The sequence below is a fragment of the Phlebotomus papatasi genome, chromosome 3, assembly GCF_024763615.1.
Source record: "Phlebotomus papatasi isolate M1 chromosome 3, Ppap_2.1, whole genome shotgun sequence".
NCBI lineage: Eukaryota > Metazoa > Arthropoda > Insecta > Diptera > Psychodidae > Phlebotomus > Phlebotomus papatasi.
This window is the reverse complement of record NC_077224.1, coordinates 53,213,470-53,238,967: the sequence shown is the minus strand read 5'-3', so window position 1 is coordinate 53,238,967 and position 25,498 is coordinate 53,213,470. Positions and strand designations below refer to the sequence as shown.

At 34.5% G+C, this 25,498-nt stretch overlaps 1 protein-coding gene across 6 annotated transcripts in view; it reads left to right on the top strand.

Moving 5' to 3' along the window:
• The first annotated feature begins 2,476 nt into the window (after nucleotides 1-2,476).
• Nucleotides 2,477-25,498, top strand: part of LOC129805769 (myelin transcription factor 1) — a 63,052-nt gene continuing 40,030 nt past the window's right edge. For 5 of the 6 annotated variants that reach the window (XM_055853905.1, XM_055853907.1, XM_055853903.1 and 2 more), the window contains exons 1-2: nucleotides 2,477-3,567; nucleotides 17,323-18,492. In XM_055853905.1, the coding sequence (XP_055709880.1) occupies nucleotides 17,370-18,492 (1,123 nt within the window). In that variant the 5' untranslated portion in view covers nucleotides 2,477-3,567; nucleotides 17,323-17,369. The remainder of the gene's footprint in view (nucleotides 3,568-17,322; nucleotides 18,493-25,498) is intronic. The other variant, XM_055853904.1, reaches the window with a different exon arrangement.

Below are 25,498 nucleotides of genomic sequence, written 5' to 3'. Positions count from 1 at the left end.
ATCACATTTCTATAGTTAGCTTTATTATCAATTATTGATAATTATGTGATAATTTTGTGTAAGTCTCTTAGAAAAGATGAAAGAAATTCACATTATCCGAAGGCATGAACGTTCAAAGAGAGAGTACTATCCCCTATAACGAAATCCTTATTATTTGATATTTAAACTTGTTATAGCACTGAACTTTTTATTTTCTTATGAAATTATCTAAAATTATATAGTATTGACAGAAGGGCGGGTGGTTTAATAAAGGCATTTTTGGTGAATTATGTTCCTATTTGTAGACCCAATATAGCTATAATTTGTTTAAAGTCATAGGGGAAAGTGCTCTCCCTTCGAAAGTTCATGCTGTCGAATAATGTGAATTTCTTTTGTTTTTCGTAATAGATTTACATTAAATTATCTCACGGAATTATCAACAATTGATGATAAGCCATCCAATATGTAATAGAAATGTGTAAGTCTCTTAGAAAAACTTAAAAAAAAAATCACATTATTCGAAGGCATAAACGTTTGAGTTTGAAGGGAGAGTACTTTCCCCTACAGATAATCCTCGTTATCATCACTACTTTATTGATAATAAATCTCAATTAGTAAAACAGAAAATTCTAATTAAACAGCTAAGAATTTAAATGTTTGTCCATTTTTATGCAAATCCTATTTATATCGTGACTAGTCGGTAAATCGTTAGAGTTCAGATTAAACCCAACCTAATTGAAAAGAAAAATTACACTTCAAGTATCACTTCAACATAATTTGAGAAATTATTGACCTAAGAGCCAAGTAAAGAATCGAATTCAAAGATCAAAAAATCTTAATTCCAATCGCCAGTTCAGAAAATGACCAGTAATTATTTAAATTGGAACAGAAACTTTGCTTTCCAATCTTGATGCAGCCTATCACTTTTGTTCTGCTTTGAATAATAAAACTCATAATTATTGAACATTTTGTAGATAAATTTAAGTTAAATTTATTGACAGATTATCTGTTTTACTACTCAATTATTCACTTTATTTATTACCCAAATTTTATATAGAAGATTGCTATAAGTCTTGATTACTCTAAAAAGCAGTAGAAAAACAGAATCAAAACCACATTCCGTTGGCTGTAAAAATCACCTTTAGCGCCGTAAACACATCAAAGGCTCGTAATCAAATCACATGCCGTTCCCCTGATAACAAATCATTGATATCATCGCATGTTAAGGGTACCTTTGTTGGCAAAATGTTTGGGATTTTGGGTGGGTAAAACATGGGGTGGGATGATTTGAAGTCACTTGTGAAGGAATTTGCCAAATGTCACTCATGTCTTAGGAATACAAACAGCCAAATTGACGCTCCAATATTCACATGAATATCACCCATAAATAGTGCTTTATTGAAATACGAGGGTAATTACAATTTCAGATGGTGGGATTTTTCGGCGACTTGATTGAAATTGGGGAGAGGGATGAGGTAGGGAGCACTGTGAGACACTTTGAGTAACTCGGGTAACTTGTTGGGTATATCGGAAAATTGGGAGGAAATCACGTCAATTTCTTGGAAATTTGTGGGTACCAGCGGAAATTGTTGTGATTTTCATCACCCTCTATGGTCATTTATCTTCAGGGGGATATGGATGAGAGGGTTGGTTTAGTTTTTTTTTGTGCTGTGTCCGAGGAAAAATCGCCACTATAACCGATTAATTCCAAGTGGTCCCTTCTTGCAATTTGTCGCGCTTGAGAAATTGACGGTATCTCCCATGGGAGAAATGGATCCAGTTCAACATAAATATTTCCTCCATCGACACGTAATAGATACGTGACCCTTTTTATTTAGCTGCGAACATTCAATCTACCCCCTATAAATGGTTTTTTTTTTGTGAGGGATGTAGGTTGTAGTCCGTCGCTGGACCAAAAGTGAACACCGTCGTATCTTTGTCATTCGGTAAAGGCCTCAACACGGGGTTGCCCAAAAATGCTACTTGGTGGGTTTGGGTTTTTTTCTTCTTCCTTTCAGCTGAAGACGTACAGCACGGGATATAGAAAAAAAAGGAGACACAGGGACTGTATGCCTGGGATGTACCATCGAGCACTAAAGCATGAGGCGGTCTCAACGCTGGATTAGACTTTCGATGGTGCAGACAATCTGTCGTGGGGGCGTCTGCGCGATAGGGGGCTTGAAGCAGGCGAACCCCTACATTGAGGGGTTGTTTTGCGGTGAGGGTGTATGTGTGGGTGCTGTACCCGTGTCTTCCACCGGATTCACCCTTACAACTACATGCAGAAGCCCCTCTGAAAAACAAGTCCTTAGCACGTGTTCCACATGCCACCACACCAATACAGCCCCATCAACCCCACTTTTTCCATGGTTTTTCACAACACCAACACCGAAGGGGTGACACCACCCTACCCCGTAACAAAAGTAAGATACACTTTGGCTGCAGTTTTGCCAGAGTTATACAAGTTTGGGAAAAGTCTGATGTAGTTTGGTGCCAGTTAGCAGCGAACGTAGTACAGGTGGAGACCGAAGTTTAATTTTTCTGTCCCCTTAAGAAAGTGTTTCGGCGGGGTGAAGAGTTGGACAAAAGTTGAATATACTAAAAGTTAAGTAAGAAAAAAAAAGAAGAAACGGAAAGTTTCGCGATTTATTTTTCAAAGTTGTTGTTCGCCTATACTGAAAATGATGATCAAAATATTGGAAACTTTGTTTGAAAAACTTTTGAATTAACTTCTTCTTGTCTTTAACTTTTCTTTTTGCTCTCACTCTCAACCAAGTGCAAAGTTATTTAGTTTGTTGTTTTGCCACCCCAATATTGTTTTGTTTGTTGTTTGCCGGGAATCCTGGGGTACACAACAAAAAAGCCCAAGCCCAAAAACTTGGTGTGTGACTTTGACTTTGTTATATCATCAATTAACACCTGTGCTTGCCAATACTTTTTCTGCAACAACCATCAACTTTGCTGATTTCAGTGATTTTTTTTTTCTGTGCAGTGCCATATAGGACATCTTAGCCTTGCCCAAGGCAGAGGCTCAATTTCTCGCGGTAATTTTCTGGCCTGGAAGAAAGTGCAAGTGAAGCCAAAGAAAAATCCAAATCACGCGACGAAACTTACAAGAAATCCCATTAATAGAGCAAACAAACAATTAAATATTATTAATTTTAATTTACCTAAATTACTGTTTGTATTCCTGTGATTTTTTTTGCCCCATTTGGTCGTTTTCACAAATTATTTTGGTGCACGCCAGAAGCGTAGCGTAAAGACGGAAAGGCTAATCATCCGCATTAGATCGTGGCCGTTATTTTTTTGTTGTTCGATTCTAAAGAATCGCATGTCGTCACGTCAACAGTGTCACCTGTATTTCCTTCCGCCAAAAAGTATAACAATAAAATAGCGACATAATCTCATCCGTAAAACCTAAATTGAGAACTCAACCCCAGTGTTGAGCTCAACCCAAACGGTTGCCCAAGAAGTGAAGGACGAGTGTTTTGGGTGAAATGAGACAAACCAGTAAAAGATTGTGAGTGGGAAAAAAATCCTAATTGTCACCACAATTGAGTCAACAGCGAGCTCTTTTCATGAAAGATGGTAAGTACACAATCCACTTAATTACAGTAACGTGTTTGATGTGGAGAACTTCCGAGAGAGAGAGAGCTTTTTCGGTCAAAAAAAATACACCACTAAATTACCACCCACTTGACGAGTCAAAGGACTCACGGGATACAAAAACCGTCGAAATAGCAAGGCCCAACCTTCTGACTTTTCAATCCCTCTTCTCGAATTACGAATCCGCCGGTGGGTGAAAATTGTTTAGCGAGAGAACCACCCCTTAAAACGTTTTACTGGGAATAGCGTGAAATTTCTAGAGACTCTTCACAAATGCATTCACCGGAAAATTGCCGCAGAAGCACTTTCTTTCGATTTATTTTTAATCGGGAAAAATAACGAGATACTGACTCCAAATTTGAAATTTTAACTCGAAGAAATCTTATCAGCTTTATTTGGAATTGATAAAAAGTCTTAGAACTTTCAAAAAACGTAAAACAGCTTCACTGAAATATAAATTATAAACTTGAAAAACAAACATCTCAAAAAATAAAATGATCAGAAAAATCATAATCATGTCCCTTATAAACTTTACGTTACGCCAAGAAATATCTCAGATCTCACCACTTAAAAGCGTTTTAGACCTGTAGTTTTAATAACAGAATATAAATTATTGGATTTCTTAATAGACAAAGTTTTTTTCTTAAAGAAATTTAGAATTGAAATTATAAAATCATAACCTACTAATAAGTTCTTTCACTTCTTGAGGAAATAAACCTTTAGCTTGCATTTGGTTTAAGGAACATGAGATGTTTATTGCGAAAGTATAATTTTTTAAACTGTCCATAGCTGAAAAAATTTTTGCTTAATTAGCTCCAACAAATCGCAACATTTTTCTTAAAAAGGTCACAAATTTAAAATAAAATAAGATAGCTAAGCCTAAAAAAATTAAAAAAAAAAAATCTGTTGTGGATTTAAATCTAATGCAAAAACTTTTTTGGTTACATTACTAGTTCTTAAATTTGTTTAAAATGCGTATAATACATATAAAATATTATTTAAAAGCTTATCAATCACTCAATTTTATTTAGAAAAAAAGGTTTTTAATATTTACACTGACTTTTTTTTTGAACAACATCAAAGACAGAAAACTTAGAGTATAGTTACCACAAGATAATGTTTTAGTCAGTTCAGAAGAAAATTGTATCAGTAATTAGATATATTTTTTATATTAATTCAACTTCTTTTAAAATATAAAGATGCCATGGGTTGTAGATTTTATTAGATTTATTTTTGCAAATATTCACTTATTCTTAAGATAATCTCTTAGTTTCAGAGAAAATTAATTAATTCGCATTGAATAATTAAGTATAAAGAACAAGATTTTATCTTAGCTAATTTTGAAGATTTTATTATAATATTCACTGTGAGATTTTTAGTTAAAATAAATAAACTTAATAAACATTTTTGGATAGTAAATAAAAATTTTGTTCAATCAAGAAAACAGATTGGACTGCAAAATATCAGAATGATAAATTAAATATTCCATTTCGACAAGTTTAATATTATATTTTCTTTCAGTCAGAGAAAAAACTACGAAAGTTAATAGAAAGAAATCATTTAAATTATTGCTCGAGAAATGAAGAACGTTAGTATCTTCTCAGTTTTTGTTTTCCCAAGAGTACTTCACAATTTTTATAAACTAGAAATATGTTATTTCTGTTTAATAGGCTTATTATTTTACTGATTTTTGTTTCCACAGTATTACCTAATCATTTTTTTTACAATTATCTCATATTACCTAATTTAGATAATAAATCACTTAATTAGTTAGTCGTTAATTAATGACACTTAAGTTCCCTAAAAGTTACCTCCTTGTTAATAAAATACAAATCTGTTGCAAAGCAGGATTTACTTTTAAAATAAGATAGATTTTTATTGCTTTCCATATCTCTAAACAACTCTAAATTTAAAAGAAAAGTTTTTCTCTTTAACCTTTTACAGTGTTTTAATTCAAAGATATTTATTTCCTATTGTTTGAAAAAAAAGTAATGTTGTTAGCTTTTATTTTTGTGATACTTAAATTGAAAACGAAAGGTGTTCCGATTATGGAACAAACTAATTTTAATATTATATTCTGTAAAAATTAAATTAAAATTTTAAAACCTAATAATGAAAAAACCTATTTAAGAAAATTAATTTAGCTATTTTTTTGTTTATTTAGAACTACCACAAACAATAGTAGGGGAAAATACTCATATTTCGTACGATCCCAAGCTTCGTAACAACTAAATTTTTCCTATCTTTCTCAAAAAATGTGACGCATCGCACCCATATTTTAAAAGCTAGAGAAAATGCCCAGTTTTAAAATGTATTGGGGAATTATATTTATTAATACAAAATATTATTAAAATTTGAATGATACAAATAAATAAATAAATAAACGGAGCAGAAAAAGAACAAAATATATTTAAATGAAAAATGAGATCTTAATATTAAAAAATTTTACAAAATAACTATGAAATAATTCGCACTGGAATACTTGTTGTCTTAAAATATTCGCTGATATAACTTTAATTAATAATTCCAAATCATATTAATCCATATAATATGATTCGTTTATTGCCGAAAACCTTTAAAATGTTTTATATTTTTCCGCTATCCAATTTGGGTGAATTTACTAATTCAATTTTTAAAACATTCTTGTGAACTTGCAAAGTTTAAGTTTTCGTATATCAATTAATACAATTAAATAAATTAAGTGTTAATAAAAGCTGTTGAACATGAGAAATGTGTCTCTTTATAACCTTTCTACTGATCCAAAGGATGAACTTGCACTTTATTGTTGTATGAAGTACGTACAACCGTACTAAACCACTATCAATTATCCTTGAAAAATCCATCGAAAAAAAACCCATATTAATAACCATTGATCAACTTTTTGCTACAGCTTCTGAAATATGCGGAAAAACCTGCCACTCATACGCTTCTTTTTTTTTGAGATATTTCATGCACAATTTAACAGAATCACCCACCTATTCCACACATGCCAGCTCGGAAATTCATACATCACTCCCTGATGCTCCCCTTAACGTTTTTTTTTCCTGTCTTCCAACCCCAAATCGCATCATGCAAAAGACTCCAAACCCTGCCCCTAGACTATTCTACCCCAAAAAAGCAGCAAATTCTACATTGTTCGAACGCTGGGACTTTTGTATGGGAACGCGACGGATTCCGCTGAGGTTTTTTCGGTGAAAAAATAAAATTATCACGTCTCACTTTATGATGACATAAATACGTTCAAGTGAGATTTTCATGGGGTGAATGGGTAGATCGGGCTCATGTAGAATGAATATGTTTCGCGGATGACGTGTTGACACAATTTATTTGCTTAGTTTGGGTGGATAATGCGAGTGTTTTATGCCCAAAGCCACAGAAATATAAAAGTGATTGAGAATGAAGGGGAGAGCAAGTGGCAGGAGTCACGGTCTTCATGGGAAAATACTTGTTGTGCTCAGTTTGGAAACTAAATTACAAAATTGTTAAAATATTGTGGAATATGTTTTTTTTTTAATTTTTCAAATTAAATTTTACGACTAATTTTGTGAAACTAACAACGCTTTTTGGGAAACTGGCAGGGAAGTGATGCTGTTAATTAAGCTTACTCTTAAGAATTATGGATAAAATGTAAAATATGAAAAATTCTATTTAAAAACTATCAAAGTCAACTTTTTAAGCATATGATCTCAAAAATCGAAAGAATAAGTTTGATTATTTATGTCCTAAATAATATTCTGATCTTGCCGCCGTTAAAAATACACTATTTCCGTTCTATTTCCGCTCGCTATTTATTTGATTTCAATGCTTCTAACAATATTGCGTGGTATTCTAGGCTCAGTTTTGAAAATAAAGTGATTGAAGATATGATAGAAGAGACAGCAGATAATATAATATGTAGAATATTTTTGAGAAAATCAGTTAAAGTACTGATCTTCATATATAGTCTCTTTATGGTAAATCAGACTGAAAAGTTTAACACTGTTCCTGAATACCCATAAATTCTAAATACAACCAATTTAAGTGAATTTTAGAATAATAAAAAATGAATCACTATCGGAATGGTACGGTCAGTTAGTTGTACTTGATTATGATTTAAAACACGGATTATGACCTACATATGTTTGGATTTATTCACTTTTTACTTCATACGACGTTTCGGTGTAAAAAAAAGTGAATAAATCCAAACATAGGTCATAATCCGTGTTTTAAATCATCATCATGAATCACTATTTTTAGATTTTATTTCCTAGAAAATAGATAGATATTTTTTGATCGATAAGTGCTTTAAAAGAGCAACATTATGCAAATTATTAAATTATAATAAATAATAAGGAAATAAACATCGCCTCAAATGAAATTTAAAAAAAAACTGAAAGTTTGTTGTTAAAACACATTCCTGAATGAGTTATAAAAAATTAAATTAATCATAGAATTTCTAGTAAGAATTTTAGAATTAAAAGTCTGATTGATTTACAAGTTCAAATTAGAAATGTTTTCAGCCACTCAATATCTTTCTATTTTTACCTTCAATAAATTTTGTAATATGTTCTAAGAAACAATTTTTAAATATCTGTGTATCCTGTATATTATAAATTGTTTTTAGTATTTCTTCTCGTATAGGGGAAGGCTTCGAACACTTCATATTTTTCCCGTATTCCTTTAATAGTTCTGACATTTTTTTCAGGAAATTTGTGACTTAAGACTAGCTATCAAAATTTGCCATAGTTAGGTCAGATTCATCAAACGAATATGGGGAAAATATCAAGTGTTTGTAGCCAGGCCAGAGTGTATGCAAAGCCTGAAAGCCTTCCGCTATACCAATATTATATTTTTTATTATTATGATTTTATCTACCTTGTTTTTCCGCCTGTCTTTATTACTGTAAACCTAATACTTAATCCCTCCTAAATAGTTAAAGTAGATAAAATTCGATTTTGGCTTAGAAGGTATTTGTAGTTAGAAACCTGTATTTTATCTACATTAAACAGTTTCTATATATTTATAGAAATTGCCAGAAGGATACGAGTTAATAAGTACTTATGCTCTTATGCACAAATACTGAAAATCAATACTTCTACATCCTTGAGCACAATAAGTAATTTTCCTTTATTTAAGGCTCTTTTGAAAGCCACAGATTATGTAAAATTCTCGTCAAGTTCAATCATAAAATCTACGGTTCTGATATACCGCTTTAGTACAGTCTATCTTACCATCTGGAATCATTTAGGAAACTAATTCTCAGAAGCTTAGAACGAACTCCAATAAAGTCATGTCAACTCAATACTAATTTACTAATCATAACTTAGGATGTAAAGTGATTTTCCGATTTAAAATTTAATTATATGATTAACTTGTAGAAGTCAGTTCTTCTAGAATAATTGCAATGGTTATGATTTAAAATTCGCGAGTCGATTCCCCTCAATAGAGTGGGACTGAAAAAAGAGTGTTCATGTGATTAAGGGGACAGTCTTGGTCAAAATACGGAAACAGGATCATCGAGCTCTGTGTTCTGGGCCTTATACGGGCTTCAGACCTAAGTCTTAGCCATATGGCTTAACTTCTATAATTTCTTATCAATCAAAAGATTTTTTGGAAAATTATTACTTAAGATTGGTCATCATGGGCAAGTGATCCATTAAATTTTGAAAATCCAATAAAATTGGTTGCTTTTTCAAATTTCGAGGCAATCGAGAACTGGACTAAACCTTAGGTCTAAAGCCGGCCTTAGCCATATGGCTTAACTGTTATAATTTCTTACCTTTCAAGATATTTTAGAAAATTTAACTTAGGATTGGGTTATTAAGGACAAGTAACCTGTTAGGTTCTGAAAGAGCAATAAAATTGTTTGCCATTAAAGATTCTGAGACCTTCGGGAATTGAGCTAAACTTCTAGTCTGAAGACCGCTTTATTATAATGCTATAAAGGCGTAATCTCAGGGCCCTGGGGCAACAAACTGATAATCTTAAGTGGCAATGTTTAATCGCTTATTGTTAAAAAATTCTAGACATTTGGAAACTAGGGTAACCTTAGGTCGCTACACCAGATAACCCATATAATCCCAAGCTCAAAGCACTATAGGGCTTGGTATAGTATATAATAAGCGTGGAAACTTGAAAATTAGATAATAAGCTTACGGTGGAATCTTGACCTATAAATTCAACTTAAAACGTGATTGACGATCACACAATCACGTACTCATCACTCGTAATCACGTATGAATTATTTGAACATAAATAAAACTTTTCTTATAAAATACAAAGCTTTGAATACACACTAAAATTAGGTTATAAATGACCGAAGAGTAATGTTAGGAAAATGTTAATGTTTAAAATGAGTTCTGTTGACGTCTGTGGCTCTCAAAAGGATAACCTGAGTGAAAAATAGTATCTTCTATTGTTATTATTTTTATAAATTATCTTGTCTGTAGTCATTTATTAACACGTTTCACTTCATTGAGCTTTTAAGTCTTGGAAAATATATTTTAGAAAAATAAAAATTAATTAACAAAATTAAAACAAAAACATAAAAATATCACGAACTGGAAAAAAATGTTTCAATAGTTTTTAGAATAAAACAAAAAAGAAATAAGGAGCAACCCGGATCGGAATGTTAAAAGACATAGGGGAAAGTTGGCATGGTTCGCACAGAGTGAACCTTCAAACAACGCAAATTTTCTCTTTGTTGACAAAGAGCTGGTTCGTTATTTCTTAGCCATAAGATAGATAATTATTAAGCTCAATTATTTTGCAAACAAAGACAAAATTTGGATCGTTTGAAGGTTCACTCTGTGCGAACCATGCTTACATTCCCCTACTATTTGGTATTTTTGTGTATGCTAATCAGAATATTAGTGATCCATTTGTATATATCTGTGCATTTGAATTTTAATTTTTTACAATAAATTAATAAAAAATAGATGTAATTGCAACTGTGTATGTTGTACCTCCGATCGTCACGAATTTAATCAAGTGTCTCACGGAAAGTTGGCTGTATAAATTAAATTTGAACTAATGCACTGTATTCTTGTAAGAGTTAAATGGTAAATTAGAAGGAATCACACCTAAAAGTACCTAATAAATTTTTAAAAAGTCATTTGAAGTGATGCAACAATATGGTAATGACCTTCGATCCGATCTGAGGAACGCTGCCGATCGCTGGTGCTCTTCCCTTATATCTCAAAATTTTTAAAACCTGGATATAAAAATTAGGAATTTACTAAGAGGTAGTGATATGGGCATAATGTTCAGTGTGTACACTAACTCGTGATAATTCTGCGACACTTTCAGAAAATAATCTTTAAGACCTGCTTCGAACTTATTCGGATTTTAAAAACTTATTCCGAATAGGGGATAGTCTAAAAATCTATTATAATAATCTTTTCTTTACTATTAATCCTATTTTGTTGTATTCTATTAATCTGATTAAAATAATAATAGTTTAAGAAAAAAAAAGAAAAAATGCTATATTCAAAGACTGACTATTTTCTCCTAATTCTGTGTTAAATAACATTTTCAGAGCATTTATCCACCCCCCTGTGCTGGAATAAAATGCGCTATTGAATTGTAAATAATTCACTTTAGACGTATTGATACAGTTTTCCAACTTCTGAGGGTGGATTGATGTTTGAAAAAATGTTGATCTGACCCTCATGAATTGAGTAATTTGGCAAAAAAAGCTGTTGGATTCCTCAAAATCAATAGCAGTATAGTAATTAATTCCTTTCCCTCTTGATATTCCGCAAACGGAGAGTTCAGCTGAAAATCCTCCGGAAAGAAACTGTCTTCTTTCGATTGGTTTTTTTTATTGTATATTCCCACTCGTTTATCTATTGAGATTGATTCGGTAAATAAAATATAGGAGACCTTTTCTGGAATTGAATTGAGACATGGCAAATAAATACGGTACGGGAATCGGTCAGTTGAAGGATGAAGGAGGATATTGAGAAGATTGTCACTATATTGGCATATGGCTGCTGATGGTGTCTTTTCCCATCGCAAAATCCTTGCTGAAAGTCTAACATGAAATATTCAAAGTGTCTTTCAATTTGACGGTGATAGTGGTGAGAATTTGCTCATGGAAAAATTAAGTGAACATCTTATAAATATTCGAGGATGTACAAATAAATCTTCATACATTTTCCTATATAGTATAGCGTGTGCAAAGCTGGGAAATCAGTGCAACGCCACCATCTGAATTTACCCATCCTGGATATTTATGCACACAAATTTTCCTGAGAGGGTAAATTAATGCATGTACGAGTTGCTGAGAAGAATCCCCAAATGTATGGCAAAATATACAAGACAATGTGTTTGGGGAGGGGGGAGGTGGGGGTGATGGCATATAGGGGGAAAAGATGAAAATGGGATATTATAAATATTTAATAAGCGGTTCGTCGAGGGGATGGAAAATCGCTTGCAATTTATCATAAGGATAATGTAATTAGTTAGTCTTTTGTATATCAACACAGGCACTAAAACTCATTCAACGGAATTTTCTTTCTATACCTTGCACAGTAAATGAGCAAAAATATATTAATTTTTAATTATTTAATCTTCCACCAAATATTGAGTGGAAAGATACCAACAAGGAATAATGCAAACAATTGATTTAATGATAAAATCACCACAATTGTTCAAATTATTTCTGGCATCAGTTACTTGCACTCTTTAATGTTCTCTCAATGTGTCATCCTCAATTGTAACGTGTGCTAAATGGTTAATTGCATTGGAAAATAATTCAATAAATTACCGCTGAAGGTCTTAGAAGGAAATTTTCTTTGTTGGAAGCGCACCTTGGAAGAATATTATTGGATTATTGAGCAATATTGGGTAATTATTGTGCCAAATTGTATCTATCGTTCATGCTTGTGGATCCCTCATAACACCAAGCACTTGATGGAGAGTATCCCTTGGTGCTTATAAGAATCTTCTTCCTCATTGTCTCAACCAAATGCCATAAATTTCCTCAACAAGCCATTCACCAGCTGAGAGATGGGCAAAAGAGGTATGTGGTTGATTGTTGTACGCGTTGTATCTCTTCAGGAGCTTCATGAAATTTAATCACGAAATTAATCTGGACGTCTGCAAAACCACCCGGCGATTTTAGGAAAATATTGGAGAGGCACTGTTTGTACGGATTCAGTGGATCCAGATGAGGGGATGATGTAATTCTCCTGGAATATTGAGAATTTTTTCGGGGTATGAGTTTGAAAATGATGTTGGATCATCTCGTGGGAGTAAAATGTGCATGGGTAAGGAAAAAGGATTGTTTACGGGGATGGCTGACGCTCTTGTTGATTGATGTAGTTGCACAGTCACCCCTTTTTGTATGGCAATCTCTCCATCCAAATCCAACTTCCTCCCCATGGAGAACATCGTCATCACTCCACTTCGTCACCACAAGAACCAGGTAATAATGGAAAGCACAAGACATGGTGAAAAGTCGCCTGATAAATATATTGCTGTTGACGGAAGCTTCCCGACGTAACATAACACATGAGTATCTCTGCAACCCGCCCATCTCTTTATCATGAAAAAAGCCCTGCGTCAATGTCTCTAAAGCTCATCCTCGCCATCCAACTTCTCCACCCCCGCAAACCTTGGGGGAATGAATAAATTTCATAGGAGAATAACAAGGAGCAAAACATGCAAAATAAGTTGATCATCACTCTTCACGTTTGAGAATGTGACTACTAACCAGTTATTCGCACCATCATCTCAGCTGTTTCCAACCCTCAAAGTTACCACCCTACGTCGTCAAAAATTTACACTCACATTGCGAAAGACTTAAATCCTCTCCCTTTGTATGCAAAATCACATCATCAACTCACAAATCCACTTCATAATCATTGAATCTTCAAACGACAGGCACTAATTAAGGCAGTGTTTCAGATTACTCATTCAATCTCGAAGGTAGTTTTTCTTAAAGATATTACAAGTGCTATATAATTTAAAAATAAGTACTGGGAAAATTTGGATTAGATATGATAGAAGTCTAAGCGGTAATCCTCCTTGTTTCTGTAATGCAATTTTGCTTGAAGTCAAAGAGAATGTAATACAAATCAAACGGTAAGAGATACCAAGTTCTGATCTTTGGGACCCCTCTATATAAAATGAATTATTTAGAGACGTTTTTTTTTCTTTTTCAACCAACATAACGTTGCGATCATGGATGCGATTTTTACTAGGGCATTAAACCTTGACTGGATAGAAAAATTACAGAAATAACAATTCGACCGAATTCTAGCCTTGACTTCTGTTGTATTTCACTTGCACCGCGAACAATAAATAAACTAACAAATGATTTCAAACAATTCGTAACGGCCCACATAGACTCAGGCTGATCCTCGAGAATATTTAGCCTGTAAAATTTGACAGTAAAGGATTAGATAAAGGTAATTTATGTAAATGACTAGTCAATGATCCTAAGCCCTCAGTGTATGACAGTTTCGGATAAATCTTTACTGTGAAATTTTACAGGCTAAATATTCTCAACGATCAGCCTGAGTCTATTTGGGCCCTAAGGCTTAGTCTCCAAGGGTCTATGATAGGGAGCATCCTGTCTAAAGTCCCACGATCAAAATTCTTAGCCACCTTCTACAAAACCCGTAATGGCTGACCGGTCGCGAAAACCGAAAAGTTTGGCTACCTTTCAAAGCCATATTATTTTAATCATTTTAATAATTATTACAAATACCGATTTATTTCCAGTTAGAAAGCGATAGCACTTATTTGATTTTGGACTTGAAGAAATTATTTTTAAAAACTGAGAGTATCTGGGTAACCCCATAAACGTATCCCGAATTTGTTGATAGATCCGAAAATTTTGTCAAAGATGAACGGTAAAATTTGCTTATGGGTAAGGAACTGGTGTGATGAGTTGATTTGAAAGATTCCGTGAGATTTTTTTTCACTTCAAGACTAAAACACCTTTGTAATCGTGCCCATAGCTTTCGGTCCGGATATAGACCTTCTTCATTCCCGCAAAATTTACTCCGTAGATTCATCGTTAATCCTTTGATCTTTAATCGTTTAGTCAAATGATCTATATCAAACAGATATATATCGTCGGTTGGATCAATATCTGTGTTAGTATTAACTGTATTTGCTTTGTGTGAGTATTCGATGTAATGCACGCATCATTGCGCAGCATTGACAATGGATGCAAACACAAAGCATATGCAGTTAACACAGTTGCTGATCCAACTGAAGATATGGAACAAAGGATAGCAACTTAATACTTTTAGATACTTTTACTAGATACTTTAAATTAGATACTTTTCAAGAAGACACAAAGATTCAAATTCTTAGCACAGATAACCTTCATCCTCCTTAAACGATTTAAGGAACAAGTACAAAAGACAGTCTAAATTTAAAAAAAATAAATAAATTTGTGACTAATTAAAAAAAACATTTTCTTAAGAGGCGGTCTTAACTTTAATCAACCAAGTTTTCGTAATTTATAGAGTTTTTGGAACCTCGGAATACGAATCCATAGTTCGTTGTTGGATATGCCCGACACTTTTCCATCCATAAATTTGTTTATTTAAACTGAAAAATTATAGTCAAGAAAAAAATGGTAAAAATCTTGATTAATTGTCATATACTTTATAACTAACCCACATCGTCTAAAGTTTGCCTTTTCCACCTTTCGTAAACCACAACGAAGAGGTATTTTTATAATCTGCTTTTAAAACACTATTTCTAAAGTGCATTTCGATTTAGAATAGAAATAATTCGTCTGTGACAAAGTTATAGAAGAATAAACTTACTACACAGAAAAAAAAAACTTTCGTAAAATTGTTCGTAAATGTTTGTGAATTCCTATTAGAAACTTACGAAATGTTCGTAAATCCTACAACCTACAAACAAGTTCGTAAAAGTTTGTACTTTTTTCACAAATATTGTTCGTAACATAATCACTTGACGAGCATGTTTTGTACTTTTACAAACATTTGTCCATATATTTTTGTTGCACTGATAAAAATTTACGAACAAATGACAAAATTTTACGAACTTTTTGTGTTTATGAACAAATGTTTGTAAATGTTTATCAAATGGTCATCTTTCGAGTAATGTTTGTGAAAAAATACAAACTTTTACGAACTTGTTTGTGAGTTATACGAACATTTCGGAAGTCTTCAATTAGAATATACAAAAATTTACGAACAATTTTACGAAATATATTTTTCTGTGTAGGTTTTTCAAGTCATCGAGATTGTACAAAAATAAAATCTCTAGGTACATATTTTGTAATATTTTGCCATATTATATTAACCCTTATCCAGCATTCAAATCATTTTGCATTTGGTGTATCTCAGGGTTTATCTCCAATATCCTTTTAATACCATGCTTTTAATGAGGTCGTAGTCAATGTAGGCAAACTATAAGGCAGGTCGTTTTTTCGAAGACAAACAACACATAAAATTTTATAAGATTGATTTAGAAAGACCCATCCTAAATACCAATCGAATAATATTGATTCATATTTGCTTGACGACATTTTACTGCTTTAACTCCTTCCTGCATAGAATCATTCTCTCAAATCCCATCTAATACGGCTAAGAGTTTGCAATTCTTCTAAAGTTTGGTCAAATATGATAAAAATGGTAGGATAATAGTTCACTATAGTGTAGAAGCTTTTTTATGCTAAAATTTTGAACAGAAACATTAATAATTGAATATAAATTCTCTTCGTCGACTTTCAGTGGTTGTTTGTGAACTTCTGTCAAGACTTTCTAATCTTCTCCAATGATAGTCTTAAGGCACATGAAGAAATCCTCATCCTGAAACTTGTAGTTCATATTCTAGAGACCATTGCAACTATAAGCACATTTTATTTAAATAATAAATTCAAAATATATAATATGCATGTTTTAAGCTAATATTAAGAGCACCTATATAAATATTTTATAAATACATTTTCCTATTTACAGTGACATAAATACTATTTCGATCAGCATTAAAAAATAATTAAATCCAAGCATTCAAGATATTCAAAAGAAATCTTAAAAAAGTGTTTTTGATTTGATATTCTCTTAGAATTTCAACCTACACTGTGAAAACACCATCCATTAGTGATACTTAAGAGTACGATAAATTTTTAATATCAATAACTGTGCACCCCAAATTTACGATTCAACACAAATAGTAGGTTTGTGACCTCCTTAACCCTTTCACTCTCACTTGGATCCAAACAAAACATACACGCACTAATGGATATCGCCACCCACTGGAACCCCTTTTCAATTTTACAGTACTCACATCCCCTAATTTACCATCACCTCACCCTTTACCAGAAGATCTGGCAAGACAGGACGATAGTGGTTCCATTCATTTATGTAGTACTTCGATTTGTCTTTCATCACTCAGCCCAATTGGGTTGTAACCTCTGACCCTTGCTCCAATTGACGCACAAATTGTCTTTCAATTGCACCTGTTAAGTATTTTCCTGGGATGTTCCCCTTCATTCGGGATACCCTGACATATGAACCTTAATCAATTTGGGTCATTTTACGTAGTTTCACCCTCGAGGCTTTTACTGAATTATTTTGTTTGAATCAACGTTTCGACAGTCTTCGGCTAATTAGGGCTTTACCTCTTGAGAGAACCTATAGTCATTTTTTTAATTTCAAATCAGAGATTTTGGGTTCTTTGGCGCAATGAGTGACTCTTGGAGTGGCTTTGAAGATACATTAGAAAGGACTAATTGTTGTTCTTTTGCCACTTTTTTTGCAGATGATTGATCATCTCCTCAAAAGCTAATAAATATCCCGTGTACAGCAATGAAAACAAATATGGCTCTAGCAAAGCGAAATATTGCATTGAAAGAGGAATATCATGAGCCGTCGGTGAAAAATGAAATTGATTGTGGTGACAATGGTAAACGCAAGAAGCGTCCAAGTCGTGAAGAAGAGGAGCGTCAATCATTTGCTCAGAAGAAGAGGGCATTAGGAATATCACAGCAAGTACCTTTGCGTGGGCTCCAGAAGCAAAATTCTGAAGATCAGGATGATGAGACGCTCATACGGGAGACCCAGGCCGCCCTCAAGAGTCTCTCGGGTAGTTGGCCAGATTCACAGAGAAATCCCTATCGAATGAATGATCAGGATGAGAATCCCCCGGCGTTCCAAAATCTCTTTGAGGAGAACCATCAAGATCACAAATTATCCCCTACGGCACCTCTCCCACCTGCCAATCACGTTGATTCCCACGGTGGAAATCTCAAAGATGTCATCACATTGAGAGATAAGAAAGCAGACCAGATTCAGGCGGCTAGACGTCGAATGGCCAGAGATGAAGCAGGAGATGGAAAGACTAGGGACAAATACTACCCATCCCCAGACTTCAATGAGCTTGTCGATGACTCGTCCAATGACTTGGAGATCGACATGTCAGAAGGTGACAAAGATGAGCGACAAAGCAAGGTACGCAATTCATATTCAGTACAGCAAATCAAAGGGTCTTACGGTTCGGCTTCTGCATTTAAGCCACCGTCGGCAACCAGTGATATGATCCGAAAGAATGGCACAATGGCACCCATTGCCCTCGGACCCTTTCCGGCCGAAGCCACTTTCGTAGGGTACCCCGTAGAGCCACAGCCTATCCTCCATCAGGAACACATACCCACCTTTGTGGAAGAGAAGATAAAGAAAGAAGAAGACTCAACAAAGTCCGTAGGATCACCAGATTCTAAGCAATATACGATCCTACAGCCAGCTGGAGTTGGGTCCAGGGCGGCATCTGTAATGCAGGATATCGCAAGGGAAGGTGTTGTGTCAGTGGCTGCAGTTAGTAGCACTAGCAGTCCTGGCTTGGTTGGAGTGTCTCCGAATACGGCAGTTCCAGCAGGTGTTGAGGCCGAAAGGGCTGGACCACCGTCTTTCTCACCGGGCAGTATTAACAGGGGTAAGTAGGATTGCACTGTTTTCACTGTTTCGCATCTGAAATGCTTGCAAGCCATCAACCCTGCTTATTTGATCCTACACTTTAGGGTTTAATGCGCTTATGCACTTAAAGATTTTGGAATGTTTAGGTTTAGGAGATTGACACGATTGGGGAAGTATTCGATCTCGAACTCTAAAATGTTAGAATTAATGTTCAGATTGAAGGATTAAATATGAAAACCAAACCATTTTCAGGACCTTGCTGAAATATACTGAAAAATAAGTAAAGATCGAAACTAGATAATACGAATTAGGTCAGTTTCCGTATGACACATCCAAGTTTTTGAAATAAATCTCAGAAGTACTGACTATAAACCTGTTCCTAATAAACGAGATACGTTTATGAAAATCCTGGATGTTAGAAACGTTACTATGCAAATTCCCTTCTGAAGCGCTCCTAAGTTCGCTGAGATTTTAGTGCAATTTTATAATTTCAAGAATAGAACATATTGACTGAGGTATTTAGAAAATGTAACTGGATACTGAAAGGTAGTAGTTGTCTTAAGATGTGCTCATTCTTTCTCAATCCTTCAAACCTTATGAAATCTCTGTTGGAATTTACATGTCAACGGCTTCAGCTTCTTCCATAACAGAGACATATTTCTTCGATTATTCGTTAACCTTTTTAAGGATAATTTGAAGACAAGTATCCCAAAGAAAATTCCTAGACCCTTCTGAAGTTTTTTTTCCTCTAAAGTGTCAGAAAAAAATCATTTTTTTTTTAAAGTTCCGAAAAAACCGATAAGTGATTACTGCAAACGTTGCTGAATAAAGTTCTGTAGGATACAATAGGGTAATTTAGAATCGGACCTAAATTGCCGAACCATACTTAGGGTAAGTGTGCCAAATTCCGGCCAGCTTGCAATTCCGGCCACCTTTTTTGTTCCTTGAATTTCTATAAATTTGTAGTTGATACATACTTTAGAAATTATACAATGCTAAAGAATAACAAAAAATGTAGCTTTGACAAACTAGAAGACGTGAAAAAGAGATTAAAAGAATTCCCGAAGGGCAAGAGACTATGAGAATGAAGGTGGCCGAAATAGGACACCAAAGCTATGTTTACATTTTTATTCAATTTAAAATGTATTAAGAATGATTTTAAAGTAAATAAAGACGATAAACAGTCTAGAAGGTTCCAAACAACGCTCCATAAGAAGAAGGAATAAAAAAATCAATTCGTATTAAAAATATTACATTTCAAACTTGAGACTTTGACGCTTACATGCAACTATGCCAAAATTTGACACATTTACCCTATGCCCAAGCCACACTTACAACTTAAGCCGAGAGCCGGCTTAGTGGAAAATTATAGAAATGCGGTATAACGGTATAACCATTAATCGGATAGAATTACGCTAAGTCGTCTCTCAGCTAATCCTCAAGTCTGTCAAGGCCCTTAATCGAAAATCGATCAGATGTCTCAAATGAAATTTCCACAGCTGCTTTAGCGCTGAATTTTCTTCATTTCGAGTTTTCAGTATTCTTGACCGTTTTTGACACTTCAATCTTTAACAACGCGAACAACAGTGCGTAAACTATGATTTAAAAACTCTTTGTTTTTTTTTAAAGAAGTTTTGTGGAATTTTAAAATGGCAGAATGTTTGGATTTCAATTTCATTAAAATATATATCCTTTTCGGGAACACATCTTTTTCTCAACTCGTTGGTTTTCAGGTTCAAATTTCCAACGGGTTTTTAGGTAAGTTCTCCTTGATGTACCTTCGAATCGGTACAGTATAAATTTCTAGCGGAGAGAGTTCTCAAATCAGAAACGTTATTGTTAAATATATCGTTTTGGTTGTTACAACAATTCGATAGACATTCTCACAGAACGTCGATCGACAAGGGCTCTCGAAATAAATCATTTAAGTTACCGTTTCACGGTTTAACGCATCAAACCTAAAGGAACTTTCCACAAATCACCGAATCGCATGAACCACAATTACCAAAATCACCAGCATGTGCACTCAATTCTCCAATCCGAGCTTTACACAAAGAAGTAATGGTGGTTTTCGGTAGATTTCAAAAGGACTGCATGAAAAAGCGCTAAGGTTCCCTACTATACCATGGAGAGGGCTTTTGTGTCGTCATTGGCACCCAAAAGCCACACAACCATAAATTTCCATTTTATTTGGGCATTCATATTTGTACAAAGGACACACCACACTCAGATGTTGAACAAAATCTATTTGTAATTTACAATTATTTGGGACGACAGTGGCAAAAGCCCTAGCGGAATGCCCGGTGGATGGGGGTTGAGTGTGGCAAAAGTTGGTATCCAGTCAAACAATATCCCACTAGCATGGGCAAATTCATCGTCATCCGCAGAGCGACCACTTCACAGATGTCCAGAGCTCTCAGTGGAGCGACATCTGGGAATTTTCGGGAGATGGCAAGAAAGTTCATTTATTGTGCACACGGCGCTGGGTAATCTGCAATACATCATTCTCTGCTACGGAAAATTTCACACATGGGTGCAATATTGTGACGATGGAACCGCAAAAGTTTGCACCATCCAATCCCGAAAAGTGTCGAACTTCATTACTCTATGTCTACTCCAAGGCTCCTCTACAATGAAATACTTTTTGGACAATTGTGGCTCTTCTGGCATGAATGCTATATGGCATGGAAATCAGTCTCTGGGATTTCTCATACCCCTCAGTTCAAAACCCCAAGAATTTACTGTCTCAATCGGTGTCTCTTTTGTGTGGCCCTAAAACTAAAGAGGTGCGCTTTATTGCAAAATTCAACCATTGACTTTAATGACAAGATCAACAGTATCTGAAAGAGGTGCTTTACGTGTGACCTGCACACAAATGAGACTCCTCATCAGCCTCCAAATACGCCTCGTCCATTGCTCCTCAAAGAAACCCTGTAAAAATCCTCAGGTGCGGGGGATAAAGGCAAGAACTGAAATCAGAGGGGTTCACCAAAGGTATGCATGCTGAATTCAATAGCGGGGTGAGAAGTCACTGGCATGGACCACAAATTGGATTAGAAAACGTGACGTCATTAGCGGGAAGATAGCTTGAGTCCTTTCACAATGTCTACAGAACATTCAAGTGATTCTTTTTTCACTGTGTAAACATATCACTTTAAAGAAGGGATCTATCGCATCATCTTAAGCGAAAGGGGTGGATTTTTCAAGAAGGGTAGCTCAGAAACTAATGCAATTATCAGAAAAAATATCTTTTGCTATTCTTTTGGAAAGCTTAATTGAATTTAAGGGATTTTAATAATTTGTTCCTTATGATACTGCGGGAAAAAATAAATTCAACTAAGTTTCTTAAAATAAATTGCAATTACTAATGTGACTTTAAAAAAAGAAATAAATTATAATAAAGATAGATTTTTTTGCTTTTACCTGTTATATAAAATCAGACTATATATCTACAGATAACTGAAACATAAAAATTATGAATTTGTGGGTGCAATGCCCGAACCGATTTTGATGATTTTCTTTCAAAATAATTTTAGAGAACTTTCACGTATTAAGCGGTCTTTAGACTGGAGGTATAACCTAGTTCCCGTTAGTATAAAAGTCTGAGATAACAATCAATTTCACTGTTTCTTTCTATAGCCTAATGGCCTATACACACTAAAGTCCGCATTGCAGAAAATTGCGTATGGTTAATGTAGAAAAACTGTGAATTATGGACATAGGTTTTCTATAGTGTGTAGAAGCCATGAGAAACCATGTGCCGAAGTACCATGTAATCTAATCCGAAGTCACATTTAAAAAAGTTTTGGTCGATAAAAATTTAGACAAGTGAAAACATATGACTAAACCTTATGCCCTAGAGCCTAGACACACTTACGACATAAGCTGAGAAAAGGCTTAACGTAATTATAGTCAAAATAAAGATCAGAAAACATTTCCATCAGTTTTTGACTAATCAGTTCCTTGGTTTATGCCGAGTTATGGCTTAGTTAGTGGGAAACTGTTGGGAATTTTTGTCAAATATTTTGTTTATAAATACGCTAAGAGGTATCTCGGCTTAAGTCGTAAGTGGGTCCAGGCCATCAGATATGAATCTCGTATCATATCGTTGTTTATTATTTAGTGACACTAAATAATATCCTAGCCGGAATATCCTATCGGGTTTTTATGGTACTTCTTGGTGGTAACTCTTTAACCAAAGACCTCTCTACCCAATTCCAGAATACGGGATCGTCGGGTCCTTTGGCGTAGTTAAACGGGTATGAAGTCTTTGGGGTAAATGAAAATGAAGTAGGGGCGAGTGATGCATGGGGTCTTGAGAGTGGCCTTAACCAAAACATCTCACTGCTTTGGCCGTTAACCTGTCGGATGATCTATCCTTTTGGCTGAGCAAAGGGGTGTAGTTGAGAGCAATCTGTTCTACATCCTAGAGTAAAATCCCGACTTTTCTAAATTTAAAAAGAAAAAGTCAAAATGTGTGAAATAGTAAAGATTTTCTCTATTTGGCTAAGTGCTCGATTTTCGTTTGAACCTCAATTTCGAGGTAAAAAAAATAATTTTAGAGAAAAGTTGTACATGGATGAAAATGTAGCTCAAGAAGAAGAAGGTCCATATCCAGGACCGAAAGCTCTGGGCAAGATTGGAGGAGTGTTTTTCTTTGTGAAGTGACTTCAAATCCACTGGACATCACCGGAGAGTCTTCTAACGATACATATCGCGCCAGTTCTTCATCTAATTGTTTTTTCTACGTTATTGAAGGACTGCAGTAAATAAAATTCTTTAACCAAGTCCAAACTAGCTCAATTTGCGTTTAGTAAAATATAAGACAGTCATCCATGGGTAAAGACACCTAAGCTTATTACGGGATTTAAAGATTTGTAAATCTCACTTTTCGTTTCAGTACACGTCCAATAATTATTGTTAATTACAATTATTTGTGAGGTGGAAGCTAACTCGCGACTTAAGCCAATTTTGGCGATTCTAGTGAATAATTCTTGTTGTTATACGTGAATCGTGAAGTAAATTTAAAAGTATTTTCATTTTTAAAGGACTACTAGTGCATTTCAGTAGAAATATCTGCATAAAAACCCACGAAAGTTATGTTTTGTGAGTGCCAGAAAATGTTAAGCCTCGTTTGTAGTGTGTCAGGAACTGACTTGGCTATGAACGAGTTTAGTCGTCTCTGGACTTTAGTCGTAAGTACATATGTTCAGGACATTACATTGACTTTTTGAGGGTATTAGCAGAAACGATTTAGTACTTTAAAAGAAAAGGTAAAGGTCTTTATAGACGAAATCTTCGTTTGAGAAATTTTTAGAACCTATAAATAACCGATTACGAATTTTTGAGCAGTCCGAAAATATTTTTGCAGTATATCAAACTATATGGGGGTTTATTAAGATACTAATTCGCTATTTCTCACCTTTTGGCCTTTATCTCATAATAGCCCGAGAATCATTAGACTGTTCTGAATAAATTCTTGAACGGTGGACGGTAATCAAAGTTTTCAATTTCAATAATACATCAGTTTTTATTTCAATAATACAAAAATTGATTCAAAAATAACACTCAACCGAAATTCAACGAATATTTGTTTTTGGGATCAGATCCAAATTTCTCTGCAATTCATTTACCGCGAAAAAAATCACTTTTAGTGTGGAGCAGTGGAAAAGTTTTTTTTTAGAAAAATCGAAAGCTTTTATTTGGAGCATTTTATCACACTCTCCCATAGAAGTCAGGGAGGAAAGCTCTTTTCCCTGCTTTCCCTTCCATTTGGCTGTTCGCTCATTTTTCATTGGTGTTACCAATGTGAACAAATGAATACAAGAAAAAGAAAGCTCTTTTTTCCAGTCAAGCTATATACCGCCCAACCGAAGCGGAAATGGGTGGAAATGTTCCGCCCCATTTTCCCAAGATTCACCTATCGCGTCGACTCATTTCTCAATGTGCTTTTTTTTCCTGGTCTCATCCATATAAAAAGAAAAATTCAGAGAAATATGTTCATGTTCCTTTTCTCGATTTTCCTGATTTTTACCAGAAATTTTGTTCAACATAAGCACAAAATTGATCTTGAAAATTTGTCTAAAAATGTTTTTTTTTTGTAAAATAGAAAAATATCGTGTGGAAAATAATTTTCCTGAAAAAATCGATGTATTCTGAGAAGAAGAAAGTTTTTTAAGGCAGGGGGGGTTTGGAAATTAGTAAATGACGCCTGTAGATTATATATAAAGCATTTGGGAAAGTCTCAAAAGTTTTCCGCGATGGTCGATGGATTTCATAACTTTTACCATTTTAAATTATGTACAACTTTTGGTTGACTTTGGCCAAATTTTTGAATGGGAAAGTGTAAAATATATTTTACCGAAAGTTGCACCATTTTGAGAAAGTTTAGAAAAAGTACTTTTCACCCGCCTTAATGCCGAATAAAGATAAATATATCAACACAATAAGTTCACTGGACTTTCCCCAGGACAAATGATGGAATGAGGAAGAGTTTTGTCTACACTTTTTTTTCGGTCGCGCGACATCTTCCTCTGGCCACAACTTTTCCCATCCTCCCCCCCCCCTTCCTCTTGAAACACGACAAAGTCACAGCAAGAGATTTATAATATGAAAAGTAAGTTAAATATCTTCTTTACTTGAGACTGGGGAAAATTTTCGAAATAAAACTTTTCTTCCCGACTTTGGACTCCTAAAGGAGTTTTCGAACTGGAGTTTTGCACTTTTCCGCCAAAACTTTCTTCAAGTTCATTGTCCGTGCAACTTTAATTATTGATTTGTGTTTACTTTTTGCAAATACACACAAGCCGAATATTCAATATCACCTCCATATCAAACATCGCATGCACAAGTCAATGGCTTTACTTTTAGCACCCTTGCGGAGGGAACCTGGGTTGGAGGACTCTTTGCATGGAGAAGACATTCCCGTGAGAGTCATAAATCTACCAATTAGGCCAACAACATGTAGTCTCCTTGGAAGATGTGACGAATATTAACTCGTGTATCTCTCACCCAAAATCATGTCA